A 20,630-nucleotide genomic window follows, 5' to 3' on the forward strand; every position below is an offset into this window, starting at 1 on the left:
CAGCAGCTGGGGATGCAGCCTGGGAGAGGGACAAGCTTCCCACCCGATGGTCCTGGGCGCCAGCGGCTGGGGCTGCGGCCTGGGAGAGGGACAAGCCTCCCGCTCTGCGGTCCCAGGCACCAGCAGCTGGGGCTGCAGCCTGGGAGAGGGACAAGCTGCCCGCCCCACAGTCTCAGGCACCAGTGGGTACACCTGTGCAAGGGGCCCAGGAGAGGGACATCAGCTGCCCGCCCCATGGTCCCCTGCGGCTGCGGCTGGCCTAGGCAAAGCCAGCCAGGTCCTGGATGTCTGCGGCCGGCCAGAGGGAGCGAAGCCCGAGTCACGGGTGCGGGGTGAGGCAGAGGTGGTTAAGGGTGATCAGGCAGGCAGGCAGAGGGGTTAAGGGTGATCAGGAAGGCAGGCAGAGGGGTTAGGGGCGATCAGGCAGGCAGGTGAGCGGTTAGGAGCCAGCAGTCCCGGATTGCGAGAGGCAGTCAGACATCCTCTGAAGGGTCTTGGATTATAGAGGATGCAGGCCGGGCTGAGGGACCCCCCAACCCATGCACAAATTTTATGCACCAGGCCTCTAGTTATAATATATTTAGCATTCCAGGTAAAAAGCAATTCATTATTTATAAATGTAGTCATCTGACAATTAATAAAAAGTTTAGTCTTAATCAAAAGACTAAATTTTTCCCTTGACTTTGTTTTGTACATTTTTTTTTATTGATTTCAAAGAGGAAGGGAGAGGGAGAGAGAGATAGAAACATCAATGATGAGAGAGAATCATCCATTGGCTGCCTGCTGCATGCCCCCTACTGGGGATCGAGCCTGCAACTCAGGCATGTGCCCTTGACCGGAACTGAACCCAGGACCCTTCAGTCTGCAGTTGGATGCTCTATCTACTGAGTCAAACCAGCTAGGGCAGAAGATAGATTTTTTTAAAATCCTATATAATAAAGAGTTAATATGCTGATTAGACCAAACAGTAGAACGACCGTCCAGATGACCTTCTGGAAAAAACCAGGGCTGCAAGGGCCGGCCGAGGCAGCTGGGGCTGTGAGGGCCGAGCTCCTTGCATGAATTTCGTGCATCAGGCCTCTAGTAAAAAATATTAGAGCTGATAATACCTTCACCCTCTGGTTTGATTCTCCAGAAATAATTTTGAGGTTATAGTCTCTGAGTTCAAAGGATGAAGGTTAAGGAGCAATTTCTTAGAAATCATTTACTCAACTTGGCATCTGTAAAGTTTCATTTAGATTTTCACAGAGATTTGGGAAATGAAGAACTTTTGAGGGGTGGAAATATCATAGTCTATTTTCCTCATGGGCACTGTTGATTTTTAACTACTTTGTTTACTGATCCTAGATATTCAGATCTTCTATAAAGAATCCTATATAATAAAAGCTTAGGTGGAGTCATGTGTGACGTCATCACAAGATGGCTGCCACAAGATGGCCGCTCTCACAAGATGGCCGGCATGAGAGGGCAGGTGGGGGCAACCAGGCCTGCAGGGGAGGGCAGGTGGGGGTGACCAGGCCTGCAGGGGAGGGCAGTTGGGGGCAATCAGGCAGGCAGGGGAGCAGTTAGGCATCAATCAGGCCAGCAGGGGAGTGGTTAGGGGGTGATCAGGCAGGTAGGTAGGTGAGCGGTTAGGAGCCAGCAGTCCCAGATTGTGAGAGGGATGTCCGACTGCCGGCGGACATCCCCCAAGGGGTCCCAGATTGGAGAGGGTGCAGGCCGGGCTGAGGGACACACACCCCCCATGCATGAATTTCGTGCACTGGGCCTTTAGTATTTATATAAACAGAACAAAGTCTTTTTGAAAATGCATGTTACTAAAATCCACAGATTAAAATATATCAGCTGAGATGCTGTAGTTAAGTAGATGTCACACAGAGTTTGAAGGTCAGTTTTTTTCTTTTAAAAAAAAATATATTTTTATTGATTTTAGAGAGGAAGGGGGAAGGAGAGAGAGAGATAGAAACATCAATGACGAGAATCATTGATCAGCTGCCTCCTGCATGCCCCCTACTGGGGATTGAGCCCACAAACTCGTGCATGTGCCCTGACCGGTGACCAACTGGTTCATAGGTCAATGCTCAATCACTGAGCCACAGCGGCGGAGTGAAGGTCAGCCAGTTTCAATCCAAAGGGAAAGCTCAGGATATGGAAAGCCACCACTTATCTAACACAACAACCAGAGAGAGGCCCTGCACCAGGAATTACTGTGGAATGCATAAATCTTAGTGTTCTGCTGTTTGTAGATCATTGATCAAAAATCTATGAATGACAACACTCAACTTTAAATAATGGCAGTCTGTAGGGGCAAAGGACTTCTCTTTTAAAAGTAACTTTAAATAAAAAGAAAAATCTTTTGTTCCTTTTCTAACAGGAAGACTTTGATGCTTTATTTAGAACAACAAAATGATACATCAATTCTCTACAACTAGTAACATCTTCAAAAGGTCAGAAAATAAAGCAAATAGATATATAACTCTGAACCTGCTCTCAAAAAAGAAGAGCCCCAAGAATATACATGACTTAGAAATATGCTAGAACACACACACAGTGTTTCTTAACAAATAATGGTTAAAATGAATATATTTTAAAATGACCCTGGGAGTAACATACACTCAACTTGGGAAGACTGATAATACTTGCATTGTCAAATGTTCAAAACCCTGGTTTGGAAAAGAACTGCTCTCTTGGAGCACCATTACTTAAGAGACCATTGAGCTCTACTTCTTGACTAGCAATGGTAACATTCATTTCTTTTTCCATAATTGCAATTTATTTATTTTTCTTGTTTTGTTTTAAATCTTCATTGTTGAAAGTATTACATATGCCCCCTTTTCCCCCCCCAATGACCTCTTCTAGCCCACCCCTCATCCCAGGCCTTCATCACCCTATTATCTGTGTCCAATAACTTGTATATATGCATACAAGTTCTTTGGTTGATCTCTTCCCACCCAGTCACCCCCGCCTTTCCTCTGAGATTCTCAGAGGGTAACATTCATTTTAAGAAAGAAAAGTCTCAGTATGTGAGCATTACCACTTTCTGTTATCAATGCTTTATTTTTAAATGTTTAGTAGACTATCAATTCTTTTTAATTAATACAAATAAATCTTAATAATTCTAGTCTTTCAATAAAATACAATAAACACTAAGTTATATAAAACAATGACATTTATTGAATTCTGGTTATTAGAACCTACTTCTTTTGTGTTCTATTTGGCTAAAGTGACACAATGAACCAAGAATTCTGCCATGGTGTCCACATCTTCACTAGTAATTAATGAAAAGAATTTAGCTAAAAATACTACATTTAAAAAACACAGATCTACAACTATACCATGCATACCATACCTTAGACAACTCCATGCCTGGTCCACACTGCTTGCAGAGAACACAATTTCCAAACCGATCCTTGAATTCTTGTTGTCTACAATCCCCTGTTTCACAAATCACTTTACAGACCTGAAAAAAAAATGTTTCACAAAGCATTATATTAAAGTAAGTTAATTGCATTTTTTGCAAGGAAGAAACAGTATCATCAGGATTAATTCCCATAATCACTGAATGTAAACATTAAGTCAGAGTGAGGCCAATTTAATTTTCACTTTAGGAATAAAAACCTTTTTGAATATGTAAGTGGAACAAATAAATCAATATGTCTGATTATTTTCTGTATTCTCTGAATGAGGTTCCCTTTTTCTTGGAATCAACTGCTATCTTCCTCTGATACATTTCTGAGGACCCAAGGTAGAAAATGCCTTAAGAGCTGCTCTCTTTTTTAGGAGGATTATAAAAGAACAGTCATGCAGAGACCCAAGGTCCTTTGTAATCTCAAAAATTCTGATTTCCAAAACTATATTTTTGATCATCAAGAAATATAAGCATATTCAAGGATAATGAATTGAATAAATAAATAAATGAAATTAATTAGTATAGCTATAGGAATTTTGCTATTATCCTTTACACATATCTGCCACCCAGTTTTGATGTAGAAATTTCAAACTTTTCAGGTGAACTGCATTTATTTAGAGATTGTCTTTCGATAACTTCTGACAATCTTGAGATCAGTAAAACTCTTGATGATGAAGATGACAATGGTAGCCAAACACTCTGAATGATTCAAATTAAAAGTACTATGTAAATATGAACTTATATGCTTATTGACTACCATTTAACCATTTAAATAGGACCTAATGATATACTTTGGTTCACAGCATAGGACTTAAATAGAAAGATTATCTATTTTGGCAAAAACATAGGTTGTAAGTAATTTTCAAAATATAGCCTTTTTTCTTATTTTATCTAAAAACAGTAAATTCACTTTATATACGATCATCCTACAAAATTGTGTTATTCTGTTTTCTTAACAGTATTTTGTGGGGGGAAAAATTGTCCGAAATAATAGAATTTCAGATTGGTGACAACATTCAGTTCAACCTTTCATCGTTAGCACAAATGCCCTCAATGACATTCCTGACTATAATTTTGTTTTCCAAAATGAAAGCTAAAAACCTCTAGGAAGTACTGGGAGAACAGTGACTGCTGTTATGGATAAAGCCTATCACACACAGGTACACACTGAATTGTTTTTGATGGCTATAATAATGAGCAATTATTCAGTACAAATTACCTCCACCTTGTAGCAGAAATATCTGTAAAGATATCGGCAAGCCTCCTTATATAAAAACAAAGACGGAACCTCCTGAGCAGGCAGAAGGGAGAGTTCATGGTGGAATTTAGGCCTACAACATGATTTGGGGCTAAAGGTCTAGTAATCTCCTCCTGCCTCTCTTCACTGTCCTTGACTACCAATCTTAGAGGAGTTTGGTTTTATTTGAGAGAGGTAAGAGATTCCCTCCCACTGCAAAGCAACTGCAATGGTTTTGAGAAAGACATTACCCAACCTCCTCCTTCATTCCAATGTTTCACTACCTCAACTGAAAGAAAGGAAGCTTTCCTTATATCTGCCTGAATCTCAGACTCTAAATGGACCCCATTTCCTCTTATTTTGTCTTCCAAGAAGACTTTGAGTACTGCCTTCAATATAAATAATTCTTTTTATAGTTGTAGATCATAATTATATCTTCAAACTAAATAAGTTTCAATTCTTTTGAACACCTTCATAGATCTTTTGTGTCAAGCTTTCAATCATGAAAACCCTCCATCTGTCCTTAATGCTTTTTGGAACCTAGAATATAAATAACTATATTAAAATAACAGAACTTTCAAAAATCAATTCTAAATACTTCACAAACTGTGTGAGTCATGGGCTCCAAGTCAGACTCTATGGTCTTGTTAGGTGCTGTGGGAATGCCTGTAAACCCAAAGTAATAACTGTCATGGGGCTGCAAGTAAAAATAAAATATAATTTTGACAATTGTTACAAAAGTCCAGACTCAGGAGCAATCTTTGATTTATTAATTAAATGTAACAATTATAAAATGCAATTTGAAAGCAAATTTTAAAATATGGAATCAGACATAGAAAACAGTTCGGGTACTATGTATATGAATTCTTCCACCACTCTCTTTTTTTATTATTTATTGATATATATTTTTAGAGAGAGAGGGAGAGGAAGAGAGAGAGAGAGAGAGCAAAACATCAATCAGCTCCTGCACGTGCCCCAATCAGAGATCGAACCTGCAATGTGAGCATGTGCCCTGACCTGTAATCAAACCAGCGACCTTTTGGTACATGGGACGACACTCAACCAACTAAGCCACACCAACCAGGGCTCACCACATTCTTATGAAAGTAGAGTTGACTTACCAAATAGGCTAGCAAAGCTACAATGGTGAAAAATGTTTTCTCTTGTTCTAGTAGCACTTTTAAAGCCATGGTTCTTAATAAATGTACTTATTGTTGAAGAGTTCTAAAAGATAAGAAGATAACAGATAACATTCATAACAATTAGTGACTATGCTCTATATTTACTGTATAATGTTTATTATTTGCTTATATATATACTAGTAATAGTATTTATGTTTTAAAAAGAATCATCTTTAAGAAGGTACAATAGGTATATAATATGTAATATTTAAAAATGTAACTTATTAGAGTTAACACTTTGTCTACATACACACCATATGCAAAACTCCTACTGGTTTTGAATTCTCAGGTCTTTATTTTCTACCCAAGCCTCCATAGTGTCCAATCTACTTCACCCAGTAGAGAATTACATTTAAACAGTGAGTATGTAAACCTTCCATTCCATGGATTCAATCATCACCAACAGGATAATAATAGTGATTAAAAAAACAATTAACACCTGCTAAGCACTATGTGCCAGGTACTATTTTCAGCATGTTAACTCATTTAATCTTTCAACTACTCTAGAAGATAGTTACTATTGTTATCCCCATTTTAGAGAGGGGAAACCGAGGCTCAGAGAGAGCTGAGTCACTTGCCCATGGTCACACTGCTAGTAAGAGGCAGAGCTGGATACAAACCCAGGTGGGTTGGCTCCAGTATCCCTGTGTCACTATACCTTGCAAAACAATCTGTTTGGATCTTTGACCTTACTAGTTAACTCCACTAAGAAGCAGACACAGATAACATTTGGCATTGTTTCCCAAACCAGTTCAGTGCAAATTATATATTAGCAGAAAAAATATGCATTCATTTAAAAACATCTAAACATAATTTACAAGTGATGAAATTGGAGGCACTAATCTGACATTTCAATAAAAGATAATCCAAACCTCTTTATATTCACCAGAAATGATCTAAAATGTAGAAACAAATGTAGAGCCAGAGCATAGCATGGGAGTAGACTTTTTTTAAATGAAAACTTATCTGGAGGCTCCATCTATCAGGTAGAGAAACAAGGGTTCAGTTCCCCTTTAGGGTTGAATCTTCCAAAAGTAACAGAGACCCAGAGCAAATAACCTGACTACTTAAAAAGAAACCATAGCAGAGAACCAGAACCATGGGCCAAATAGCTCAAGAAAAACAATAACAATAACAAAACAAACAATAACAAAAGGAAGCAGAGTTGGGCAGGCTGATGTGTCAACTGCTAGCCAAGCAGTGCACCTGGAGTGCGCCTGAACACAGCCTGGACACACACAACCCAGATGGTCATTTCAGCTGCCTGAGCAGATCCAATTATCAGGGCAATAAAAATATCATTTTTAAGTTTGTCAAATGAATGACTCATTTTTAGTGAACTCAAGCAGCTTTTATTGCTTTTCCAGCTTCTTGGCCATAGCCTTCCTTTCCCCCCTTGCATATCTCAAAATCATCCAGTAATTACCCAACCATGCAACTTGCTCCTTGTGTAGACACAGGATTGGGGTCAGAAGATAAAATCACATTCCATGAAAGGTATGCTGCAAGTTATCTTTCTCGACATGATCTCAAAATTTTTTTAATGTGCTAATTTTTAAAAGTAAAAAACAAACAAAAATTATATGGAATTAAACTAATATGGAAAAGAGGATATATATATATATATATATAAGCATTTACACAAAATATGAGAAAAAATAAACTGACAGTCATTGCATACCATAATTGAGCAACTAGGTTGGACTGAATACTCTCCTGGTATCCTGTACTAATGACTGAGGAAGGCAGATAAATACAGTAGCATATTCTTGAAAAGGCAATTGACAACAAGCTAGAAAGCATAATTTTGACTTCATAAAATACACCTATTTTATATAAAAAATATTATCAATGGCTAGGTTCATATTGTGGCATTCTGGGTAAATTTTTCCCCTTTTTCCTACATTTCTTTATAGTGTACTAGTATTTCATTAATAATAAAGGAAAAGCTAAGTGACATGGTCCTCCTTGAAAAGTTTATAAAAGAGGTAACAAGATAAAAACCATATAAACACTACCAAAGAAAGAAGAAAATTAAATAAAGTACTATGATTTTTGCATCACAAAGAGGTTTTTTTAGATTATAGGGTAGAGAAAATTAATAAAACTATACCTTATGTGCTGACTTCTATTGTTCTCCCAATACATGTGCTAAATTGAATAGTTTGAAGGGAAAATATAAAAGTAGTATTGCCTTGCCTAAATTTCCTGTATAGGTAGATTTGTCTGCACAAATTATCTTCTAAACTCCTTAATTTTGCCCCTATGCCTTTTATAATCTCACTGGATGGCCTGCCAGTCCCACCACTGGTCACTCCTCTCATTGCCCATCCAGTTCAGCCCTCCCACCATACTCTTGCTTCTCCTGAATACCTGTGATCTTGCCCTCATGAACAGGCCCTCCTCGATCTGGAGGGCCTATCTCCTACTGAATCCCTACCAGAACCAGCTCAACTGGAACCCTGCTGTCCATAACCAAGCACAGAGAATAGAGTTGCTCCCTATGGCTCTATAGCTCTTCTGCATTCACATACAGTATTTATCATGTTGCACAGCAATTATGCTTATTTGTGTCTCAGTTTACTCACCAGATTATATGCTCTTTAAAATAGGGACTACACCTTATTACTCATTGTATTTTCAGTGTCTAGCATATAAGTGCTAGACATAAAAGTGCTCAATGAACATTTGGGAATTAAGTGAATGAAGAAGCACAAAACAAGGTAGACTATATTGTGGAAAACAAGTGAGATTTGGTTGCATATAACAGACTTAATTCATCTGTGGTGAATAGAATAAACATTCTAATATATATTTTTTATACAATCTTATTACCTCTTCAAGGCATTAAATAATACAGTAATCCTATATAATAAAGAGGTAATATGCAAATTGACTATCATGCGCTAACACAAGATGGCCACCCCCATGTGGTCACAAGATGACCGCCCCCATGTTGACACAAGATGGTCACCACAAGATGGCCAGCAGGGGATGGCAGTTGTGGGCAATCAGGCCAGCAGGGGAGGACAGTTAGGGGCGACCAGGACTGCAGGGGAGGGCAGTTGGGGGCAATCGGGCTGGCAGGGGAGCAGTTAGGTATCAATCAGGCTGGCAGGGGTAGGCAGTTGGGGGCAATCAGGCTGGCAGGGGAGCAGTTAGGTATCAATCAGGCTGGCAGGGGAGTGGTTAGGGGGTAATCAGGCAGCAGTCCTGGATTGTGAGAGGGATGTCCGACTGCTGGTTTAGGCCCGATCCCTGTGAGATCAGGCCTAAACCGGCAGTCGGACATCCCCTGGACTGCTGGTTTAGGCCCGATGCAGGCTGGGCTGAGGGCCTCTAGTTTATTTGTGCAGTGGGCCACTAGTTCATTTGTAAAAATCCAAATTCACTTTTAAAAATGCAAGATTTCTTACACTGGGGGCTGGAGACTGAAATGTGCCACTGAAATATGTCACTTCTCTTTTCTATAACTTTCCTTTAATCCTGGGTTTTTATATCAATAGGGTGGGACACTCTAAAGTCCTGGTTTATCCAACATGGGTAAAAATAGCCTGAGTTTTATTGGGAACTGTCAGGGAAAAATGGCAACTAGAACATCTGGATTTTAAGTCCCATTTCTTGGCAATGTCACTTTGAAACTACCCAGCTACACAGAGAAAAAAATAGAACCTATTTCCTTGGGGGCTTGGTGAGGATTAACTGAGATAATACATACAAAGTACCTAGAACAGAATGAAAGCATAATCAATGGTGGCTATTGATGTTGTTATTGTGGCTGTTGTTCTTAAGAACACCATTTATTAGCTGTGTGACCTGGACAAGTTACGGAGAGTTCATTGATAGAAACTATTTCTTGCATGCCAGAGGTGCTAAGTAAGTGTTAGCAATGATGACTGTCGTTATTAATGATACTAGAGGCCCGGTGCACAAATTTGTGCATGGGTGAGGTCCCTAGGCCTGGCTGGCGATCAGGGCCAATCAGGTCTGGACCAATCAGGGCCAGGCCAATCAGGAGGGACCAGCCGGGGGGATGGACCGTGGGAGGTTGGCTGTGGGAGCACACTGAACACCAGGGGGCAGCTCCTGCATTGAGCATCTGCCCCCTTGGTGGTCAGTGCACGTCATAGCAACTGGTCAACCAGTCGTTCCGGTTGTTCGGTCATAACAGTCTCTTAGGCTTTTATATATATACTAAAGGCCTGATGGACAAAATTCATGCGGGGGGCCGGGGGGGGGGGCGAGGTCCCCTCAGCCCAGCCTGCACCCTCTCCAATCCGGGACCCCTCAGGGGATGTCCGACTGCCGGTTTAGGTCCGATCCCCGGGACCACTGGCTCCTAACTGCTCACCTGCCTGCCTGCCTGATCACCCCTAACTGCCCCCCTCTGCCAGCCTGGTTGGCCCACTCAGACTGCTGTTCAGTCATTTGGTCGTCCCTCACTAATCCCCCTGCCAGCCTGGTCACCCCACGCAGCCTGCTGTTCAGTCGTTTGGTTGTCCCTCACTAACCCCCCTGCTGACCTTGTTGCCCCATGCAATCTGCTGTTCGGTCATCCGTTCGGTTGTTTCAGTCATGATGGCCCCTGGCTTTTTATATATTAAGATAGATTACCATGAGGATCAAAGGATCCAATATATGTGACAGTCTTTTGAGGCTGTAACCTGTTAGACAAATATGAGACATTTTTCAGAGGATTTTAGACTTTTAGACATACAGGCCTGCAGAAAGCATCTGACGACCAAGAAACAATCCAAAGTTTGAACTAAGCATTTCTAAAGTCAAGTACTATGTTAAGGCTTCACAAAAATATGTTTTCCCCTTACTACCATACTCTAAAGTAGACATTTATCCCCATACAGGTACAATGGGAGAGAAACCTGCATCAAAGGACACGTGTCCTAGTAAGGGTGGAAATGAATCTAATTCATGTCTGCTGACTCCAAACAAAACAGGGCTCTTGCCCGTTCTGCCAGGTTGACTTCCAGCTGTATCCTGTGTCACAGCATCCAATGGCCCCTTCCATTTGGCCTAGTAGAACTATATCAACAAAACTAATCAACAAAAACAAAACAATTTAACAAAATAATATATTTCATGATTTATCCATTTATTCAATACACCCTGATTAAAGAGTTATTAAGTGCCTGAAAGGAGGCAGCTTCCTAGGCCAGCCTCTAAAGAAGATAAATTGAACAGATGCTGAAATGCACAGCTTTTCTACTTCCTTGTCCAAATCATGAAAACCTGTGCTGGTGTGTCACCAGGCAAAGAGGCAGGGCCTCAGAGATGGCAGTTCATAGGAACCCCATTGAAGAGGAGCAGTTCTAGGCCACATCTCCTATTGGCTGGGCAGACCACTGGATCCCAAACCACTATGGTTATTTCAGCCTGCACTTCCCTCAACTGTTGCTCCCTCTTTTGCCCTGTGCCTTTGTATACACCTACCTTCATCCACCAGGCCTGCCCCCGAATTTATCAAAGTTCTCCTGGAACCTCCCCGAATGAGCACTTCTCCTTTGTTCTTCCATAGCACCCTGGACTTAGGTATCTCACAGCATAATTATCTGGTTACTTCTTTCTCTTTGTAGCCCTTGTGTTGCCAGCAGCAGCATTATTTTCTGCAGTCACCACAACTTTTATTATTATTGTTGTTTGTTAATCCTCACCCAAGGATATTTTTTCCCCATTGATTTTTTTTAGAGACAGTGGAAGGGAAGGGTAGAAACAGACAGAGAGAAACATTGATGTGAGAGAGACACATCGATTGGTTGCCTCCCGCACCTACCCCAACCTGGGCGGGGGATCTAGCCTGCAACGGAGGTAGGAGGTACGTGCCCTTGACTGGAATCAAACCCAACGACCCTTCAGTACGCGGGCTGATCCTCTAACCAAATCCAGCTAGGGCAACACTTAATTTTTAAAATACGTTTTCAATACTAAAATTAATAATGTTTTTAAAAAATTGGAAAATTTGGCCACCATGAGTCCCACAACAAAGCAACATGAGCTAGAGCTGAGCATCAGGTATTCCTTACAAAGAGAAACATTTACGTTGTAGGCTCAGTTTCCACCATTTCCTATTGTCACACTGGGCTCCCTTCATTTTATCACCAACCAAGACATTGGAGTTGCCACCAACTATTAGGGTTTGAGGATTTAATGACAAGAAATGTGATCTTGCTCTAGAACTGTAATTCACCCAAAAAATGTGCCCTATACCTGTTGAATGAATGAAAAAAAATCATTAATTAGGGCTAATATTTTACTTCAGGGTCATTGTAATGACTAAAACAATATATGTGAAAATTATGTGCACCTATAACTTGAGATTGAAATATAAGTTACTGTGATAGAATACAACTTTGGTCAGGACCCCATTTCTTGTAAATAGTGCAATAATAATCACAATGATCACTAAGGAGGGAGATCTGGTATTTATCTTTCTAATTTTAACAAATCAGTAACCTTTCTGAGAAGGATTTTTATTTTTGATCTTATAATTGACCCAAATATATGACTCAGAATAATTCCAATAACCTGGATAATTTTTCAGAATAAAATAATTTTATTTTTCCATTCTTTGAAAGCCATTGGATTTATTATTGAACATGTAGTGCATGCAACAGGTAATAGTTTTTTCTAGTAAAACTATATTAACATTATGTAATGCAATATATCCAACTCAGACATTTTTCCAATATGCAATAAGCTAAAATATTTTTTTAAATCAACATTAAAGTAAACCAGCAGGCTTACAATTTATAAAATCAGCATTGAAATAAAGCTTGTGCTATACATACAGAATTTTACATTTTAATGGTGGAGTATAATAATAAATGGCTAAGAAATAATGTCAGTCCCATATACTAAGAAAATTAAAAAAGAATTAGAACAATAACTCCTATAGCCTCTAGTTATTCTGTACCTTAGCCTGCAATTTCACTGTATTCTGAAAATTGTTCTTCCTACATCATGGAGTTGGCAGCCCTTTTTGTAGCCTAGGAAGCTCGCAAAGGTGTGCTGTAATAAAAATAGACATATTGTTGTTTGCTGGGAAATGAGAATGATTTTCCTTTTTTTCAAATCATGAAATATTTTTTTACTAAATCTCTACATGCTCTAAAATGTTCTTTTGCCAAATACAATATCTTCAATTCCCCCAAAGTTCAAAAACATTAGGGACTGCTCAGTGTCGGGCTCCAATAATTTTTTCTTAACAGAACTTAAACTACGATAGAGTTTTGAAACTAATTCCTTTTATTTCTCTGAGTTGCAGACTCTATCATCTTTGCCTTAGTAAAATAACTATAATACAGTGTTCTTGAAATGTTCAATAAACAAGCATATTGTAACTAAGGTACTTTTCCCCAAATTCATAAATGTTTATCCTAAAATATAAATAGAACAATTGCAGCATTAAGGACTAAAGGCACCTCAAGCATCAGCCCAATCTATTCTAAGAGAATTGTGCACAAGCATTTCTAAAACACAGCTGTTTAAATTTTTATTTTAGAAGTGAGTCTGGATAGATTCCAAAATCACTCTCTGCAACATGTATAGTGTTCTTCTCCAGTATAAGTAGCCCCCATTCTTTTAGAATTTCCTCATATTAGACCCAGCTAAGGCAACTCAAGAGTGGCCAAATAACATTTCATTTTCGGATATACAAGTCCCTTTGTCTTCTATAATTGCTGATATGTAGTTGTTCTCTTTTTAAAATCTAGGTTTTAAAACTTTAGTTTAAAAGGTACATATTCTGTGATGTGTGGACAAGAAGATAACCCAATACTGTTTAAACATCTTACTTTTAAATGTAAACATTTTAGACAGATAAAATACGAAAATACAATGAATGGACTCACTGCCCAACCAGTAAATCATGAAAAGAAGTTGTGTTCATATTGCTTTATTGTTCTTTTTCTTCAGCTAGAAAGTTGCTTTAAAAAGGCTATGATCTTTACTAATTAGCTGCCATGTGATAAACGTATTTAACTGCTCCTGGTGTACATATACTCAAGGTAGGTATTCTTACTCAACCTGAAGTCAACACAGAGATTGCTGGCCTTCTCCAGAATTTTAAATTTGATTTTATATATTGATTCATCAAATTGAAAAGGATTTGCCTTTTTCCTATATTAAAATGCCTGCAGTTTTTCCATGTTGTGTTAATTTTTGAATGGTAGTACTGATTAGTCACAGGGGATTGGGTTATGGGTGAGTTCAGAGATTGAAATAGGTTAAAAAGGAGAATCAGCCCAGCCAGCATGGCTCAGTGGTTGAGCAATAACTTATGAATCAGGAGGTCACTGATTCCCAGTTGGTCGAGGTCGAGGTCCAGGCTCCATCATCCCCAGTGGGGGCGTGCAAGAGCCAATCAATTGGTGATTCTCATCATTGATGTTTCTATTTCTCTCTTTCTCCCCCTCTCCCTTCCTCTCTGAAATCAATAAAACAACAACAACAACAAAGGAGAATCAAATGAATGTTAATAGAATTCCTCACTTATGTTTCAGAATACCTCACTAGATTCATATATTAGAGCTAGTAAATTAAAGTAATATATTAAGCACAATATGTGACTACTACATCTCTCAATTCTTTTCCCACCCAGTCTTCTGGGTAGGAAAGGCACATTACATTGCATTTTCAAGTGCATAAAAAGCCTTCATATGTCCTTAACTTCACATTCAAGATCTTGCCTGAACTCAAGAGTCAAAAGACACTCCCATCAGGCCCTGGCCCCGTAGCTCAGTTAAAGTGTCCTCCCAATATGCCAAAGTTGCAGGTTTGATACCCCGTCAGGGCACATACAAGAATCAACCAATGAATGGATAAATGAGTGGAACAACAAATCAATGTTTGTTTGTTCTCTCTCTCTCTCTCTCTCTCTCTCCCCTTCCTCTCTCTAAAATCAATATTTTTTAAAAATATTTAAAAATTGAGAACTTCAAAGAACTTAAAAAAAATGACACCCCATCAAAGAAACAAACAACTGCATGAATGCCCCAGAAAATATTAACACAACATCCCAAAGTTAGCACTAACCATGGGGAAAAAAATCTAACGTGGCCTCAGTAATAAAGTAAATGTCAATAGGACATTTTCATGGGCTAAAAAGTAAAGAATTTACAGAGCTCATGATAACACACCATGCATTAATGTTAAGGCAATATTTTTAAAATGAAATGGCATCTCTGTTTTGTATTATTTCAGAACAACTTGATAAATATTATGCAAAGAAAAATTCTTAAGTACCCACATCTCTGTGAATAATAATGTTAAAAACTGTTTACTACAGTAGGACTCAATTCTCACCTCCTCTAGTTACATATCTTTAAATCAGATAATAAACAGTGCTTGAAATAAAATAATTTTTAAGTTACATTGAAAGTAGCATTGGCAAAAATGCCTAAGGTGAACCTGCACAACAGAAAACATATTGAGTAAATCCCAAACTAATGCAATATAATCCTCCCTTTTGCATGAAGTATCTGATCATGACAAAAAAACAACATATTAAAGTAAATTTGTGTGTTTGCATAAGAAAACGGTTTCCTGTTTACATAAAGAAATCATCTTCTACTAAAGAAAAATTGTCACTGAAGTCAAAACCACAACTTCATAAATATTTTGAGTTAAACTGTTTCAATTAAAGAAATACCGAAGAGTGCTTATGGTTTTGTTTGAAAATTGAGTCCTTTTACTAAATGCAAAAAAAGGTGACATGGATTTCTTACAATGGTAAATGTAGGTTTGATGCATAGTTCCCTACCATCAAAACAGACCACTGAAGAGTAGTAGCTAAATTTCTATTCAATGAAATGGCATCAGAAGGCTGTGAAAGCTTACCTCTCTTATCTACCAGTACTCTATGCTCTACCCATCATCACAGTACTAAGAAATAGGCTTACATTTGCGAAACTTTCTTTTTCCGCACAATGAACATGTTTATGGACCACTTACAAATCGTGTAAATGTTCTCTTTCTACCTCCTCAGCTATAACTGGGTAGTCTGGGCCTGCACACAGCTTCCTCCTGAGAAGTGCGCTCTGGCGCGGGTTGGAAGTGTCTCCGGCAGGGGCCCAGCGCAGTCGGTTAAAGGCCAGAGTGAAGCCGCACGCAGATTGATTTATGTACTTACACACGCCTGCCTTAGAAGCAGATTTATATTTACAAGATCCCTGGAGAGAAAGACTAAGTCCTGTCATTCCGGACGCCAAAGAGACCGGAATATGTTCACACCCTCTAGTCCCTCCAGCAGCTGCGACCGAAGCTCCCGCGTCTGGGGAGCCTCCTTCCTCCGCAGTCCCAGGTTGTCACTCCTTCCCGGGGTCGCCCTCGCCCAGCTCAGTCCTCCTACCCCCCTACTCTGCACCAGAGCAACCCTAGCTTGCCCCTTTCCTCCGTCGGGCTGCTGCCCCCTCTTAGGGCCGCCATCTCGCAAGGGTCCGGCGGGGCAAGGGCTATGTACTGCTGCGCAGCGCGGCACAGCCCCCGGTAAGCCGGCACCTACCTTCCCAGGCACCTGAGAGGCTCCGCCCGCCGCGCTCCGCAGCGTGCCCTGCAGGCCCCGGCTGGAGTGGAGGCACCGGAGCGCGCTGGACCGGCCCGTACAGGGTACGAGGTTCGGAGCTGGACTGGGGTCCACTCCCCGCACGCACGCGGATCGGGTCCAGGGACCGCCCGTTCGGCTCGGCGGTCTCGTAGCCCGGCAACGGCCGCCGCCTCCTGGGGTCCCGCCCACCTCCGGGCCCCGCCCACCGCGCCTCCCGCACCCTTCACGTCGCACGGCCCCTAGGCTCTCCTAGGCGACCCCTCGCAGCCTCCCTGCAGTCCGTGGCTGGAGGAGCAGGCGAATGCGACCTGGGGCGGGGACGGAGCGGGGACGGAGCTGGAAGGGACACCAAGACCACCGAGAGCTTGACTGTTAGGCGAACTGCTTTGGCGAAGGGAAGGAACCTTCCTTCCTACCCTGCATGTGTCTTCCCAGGACCTTTGTGCTTTCCCTTGCGGGTCACATTCTACCCAAGCCCGCTTCAGCATAGGAGCAAAGGCCCCGGGAAAACGGTGTGGCACATTTGCTCTGGTCTATCAAGATCATGATGGCCTAGCTCACCAACAGCCGCCTCATTCATTCATTGATGGATTTTCCCAGCAGATGTTCACCCAACACCCTTTCAGGGTTTGTGTTCTAGTTAACTGTGTCCACGCCAAGACCAGCTCAGTCCAACTCTAAGGATCACTAAATAAACTCAGAGCCACTGGTGATGTAGGGAAGCACAGAGCCTGGCCTCCGTGCCTTCATTAGTACTCTGTATAAGGTGTTGACACTTCTGAACTTTAATTTGATAATATACGAAGCAGAGAGGGTACCCACTTTGCTGATTTGTTGGAAGGAGTGAAAGAATTATGTATGTAACAAAAGTACTTTTGCAGCAGTAGAAAGCTATAGTAATTATAAGTAATTATTGTTTTATCTGTCCAGTGAGTGAATAAATAGACCAATACTTTCAAACCCAAGATACTGGGCATGACTTATGTGTTGGTTTTGTTTTTCCCACACGACTGCAAGTCTTTTTGGATGGAACCAAATCCTATGTTTTATATACCCCAAGGCCCATACAGGCCTCTCAATAAATATTTGTTGAATGAATGAATGTTATTAGACTTAATTACTAATAACCACATCTCCTGATCCATACTGAGAACACTGTAGTGTTGTACCAGTTACTTGTGAAAAATACATTAAAATATTATCATCACAAGTGTCACACATCAAGATTGTCTACTTCAAATCTAACATGGTCAGAGTAGAAATCAAATAATGACTTATTTGTAAATGATTTACAAATGACATACACTAGCTTATTTGAACCTCAAAGCAAGTATACATTTCCCTGCCTTAGTAGCTGTTACCTAGTACTACTAAAGATTCTGTATCCTGCACTAACATGCTCCTTATTATATTGAAGTTACCTGTTTGTCTGGGTTCCTCTCTCCAACTAGACTTCAATCTCCTGAGGACAAATCTTTTCTTAATATCTCAGAGCCTAGCTAGCACGTAGGATACTCAGTAATTTGTTAGGCTGAATTACCGCATCTTCCTTCATAAGGACTCCAGCATTCACCTCTTCTTCCTCTTTTTCTCTTGGTCTCACCATGTCCACCAAAGTTCAGGCCCTCTCCACCTTTCACTTGAATGTTGCTCCTACAGCGTTTGAATATTATCAGACCTTCTCCTTGCTGTTTTGTCCAGTGGACCTATTTCAACCTCCCTGCCATTACTGTCACTATCCAGTAAAATGATTAACATTCCTCATTGTAAAGAATGGCTTCTATATTCCTTGAATTAGGATTCAGAGATTTCCAGGTTTGGATTCCACCCATATTTTCAGCCTTACCTTTCTTCTCTTCTCTAGACTTTATATTCTTTACTAGAAGCCCGATGCACGAAATTCGTGCAAGGAGCTCAGCCCTCGCAGCCCCGGCTTCGTCTGGAAGGTCGTTTGGTTGTCTGGTCTAATTAGCATATTACGCTTTTATTATTATAGACTAGTGGCCCTGTGCAAGAAATTCGTGCACTGGAGGGGGGGTCCCCCAGCCTGGCCTGTGCCCTGTCACAGTGTGGGAGCCCTGAGATTGATCGCCCCAAAGAGGTAGGCCCCGCCCACCCATCTGGAGCTCCTTCATGGATTGCCCCACAGAGGTAGGCCAGAGCCGTGGACCCCCAGGCCTCCAAGCCACACGGGGACCTGCCAGCCTCGCCTCCCCCATGTGATGCAGTGGAGGCTGGGCCCCCCAAGCCTCTGCACCAAGCAGGAACCTGCTGGACCAGCCTCCTCCGCGCCGTGTGGAGCCACGGGACCCCAGGCCCGGCCGCATGTGGAGCTGGGAGGAGGCAGGACTCCCAGGCATTCTCCGTGCTGCCCAGCCCTGCCCACCTGCTATGTGCACAGCCATCTTGTGACAACTTGAAGGCATCACAGTGTGACGGTATGAGGACCACCTAGGCTTTTTTATTAGTAAGATATTCTGGCCAAACTGGTCTGCGTGCCTTGACTCAAAGTGCCCTGAACTTGCCCTTCTCTTGGCTCTCTAAGCTTCCTCTTCATATACACCTATTTCCCTCACCTCTCTGATGCCTTACTTATCTGACTTTCACGACCAACTTATAAGTCACAACTCTCACCAGTCTCCAAGGTTTGTGGCCTTCTTATTCGAATGATAGCACTTGCCACATTCTCTCATATGTCATAACTATCTGTGACTGAGATTTCTTCCTCAAGGAATTAAAAGGAGTTCTACTTTCAGAGAAGGGCTACATTTTGTTCAAACTTGTATCTCTGATAGTATCAAACATTCCCATAAATATTCAACAAATGTTTTCTGAGTGGATTTATTCTGCCAGCTCAGGAAGGTTAGCCAACTGTCTTTTCTTCTATGGCCACCATTTGTCCTTAGAGCCAGTGACACATGATATAGTTCTTGCATCATTTCCTGTGTATGTGATTGATCTTCCCAGTAAGCTTGTTAGCTCACTGTGGAGAGAGACCCTAATGCGAACACACACAGGCTTTGGCATCAGATAATCTAGCCTTAGATCCTAATTTGCCATTCACTAGTTGCATGCCCTTGGAAAAGTTACTTAACCTCCCTAAATTTCCATTTCTTCAACTGTAAAATGAGTTGTTTCATTGGTGGTTATTAATTAAGATAAGGTATTGAGATCACTTAACCTAATGCCTGTCACATAGTAAGTGCTCACTCAATGCCAGTCAATATTAGCAGCAGCATACCTTTTGTAGGGCAGACAATGCCTAGCATCAGTATATAAATGATAATAAAAATGATATTTGACAGTGGTGACAAAGATCATTGAACCTCTGTGCTCTAGCTACTAAATAAATCTTATTCTCTAAAGAAAAGCGTGTTAAGTTAATACATACTCCTCACTTTACCTCACTTTGAAGGTATATATGACCTGGAGACAGTATCTGAAGGAGAATCCAGGCCCACAATTAAGCACCAGAAGTGATACAAAAAGAACTGTATGATCCCTGGGCTCATTCAGAATGAAACTGATGCTTAGAATTGGGGCTGCAAGCATTTTTCTCCCTTTAAAACACTGACTATTATTAATGGGTTGAAATTTTTATTGTAAAAGCCAAATTGTTACATGGATCTTGGTAGAGGTGTTGTTGCTTTAGGGTTGGTATTTCTGAAGTTAGTTTTAGCAATATCTAAGCTAAGGCATTATGTTTATCCTATATAATAAAAGCCTAATATGTTAAGTGTCCGGTTGTCTGGTCGTCCGTTCAACCAATCAAAACATAATATGCTGATATGCTAAGTTCACTCAACCGCTCTCAATAACGTGCACTGACCACCAGGGGGCAGACAGTCGACCGGTCGACCAGTTACTATGATTGATGTGCACCAGCCACCAGAGGGCAGGCGTTCCGACTGGTAGGTTAGCTTGCTGCTGGGGTCCAGCCGATGGGGACTAGTGAGACGGGCTGGACATGCCCTGGAGCCTTCCCGTGGTCCCTTCCTGGCTGGCCAAACTCCCGTGTCCCTCCCTGGCCCGATCGTGCACTGGTGGGGGTCCTCAGCCTGGCCTGCACCCTCTCAAAATCCGGGACCCCTCAGGGGATGTCGGAGAGCCAGTTTCACCTGATCCCGCAGGCCAGGCTGAGGGACCCCACTGGTGCACGAATTCGTGCACCAGGCCTCTAGTTTAGAATATTTCCCCCCCAAAAGTTGAACTAATGAAGTAGCAAACTTCTTGAAAAATAGTTTC

At 41.3% G+C, this 20,630-nt stretch overlaps 1 protein-coding gene across 1 annotated transcript in view; it reads right to left on the reverse strand.

Annotated features, from left to right (window-relative positions):
• The window catches only part of TNFRSF19 (TNF receptor superfamily member 19), a 93,048-nt gene extending 76,527 nt beyond the window's left edge, over positions 1-16,521 (reverse strand). The window contains exons 1-4 of the mRNA XM_006083600.3: positions 16,344-16,521; positions 12,756-12,850; positions 5,768-5,870; positions 3,350-3,460 (exon numbers count right to left, since the gene is read on the reverse strand). Coding sequence (XP_006083662.2) covers positions 3,350-3,460; positions 5,768-5,836 — 180 coding nt within the window. The 5' untranslated portion in view covers positions 5,837-5,870; positions 12,756-12,850; positions 16,344-16,521. The remainder of the gene's footprint in view (positions 1-3,349; positions 3,461-5,767; positions 5,871-12,755; positions 12,851-16,343) is intronic.
• Between the last annotated feature and the right edge of the window lie 4,109 nt (positions 16,522-20,630).

This window comes from Myotis lucifugus, unplaced genomic scaffold, assembly GCF_000147115.1.
Source record: "Myotis lucifugus unplaced genomic scaffold, Myoluc2.0 scaffold_7, whole genome shotgun sequence".
NCBI classification, from domain to species: domain Eukaryota; kingdom Metazoa; phylum Chordata; class Mammalia; order Chiroptera; family Vespertilionidae; genus Myotis; species Myotis lucifugus.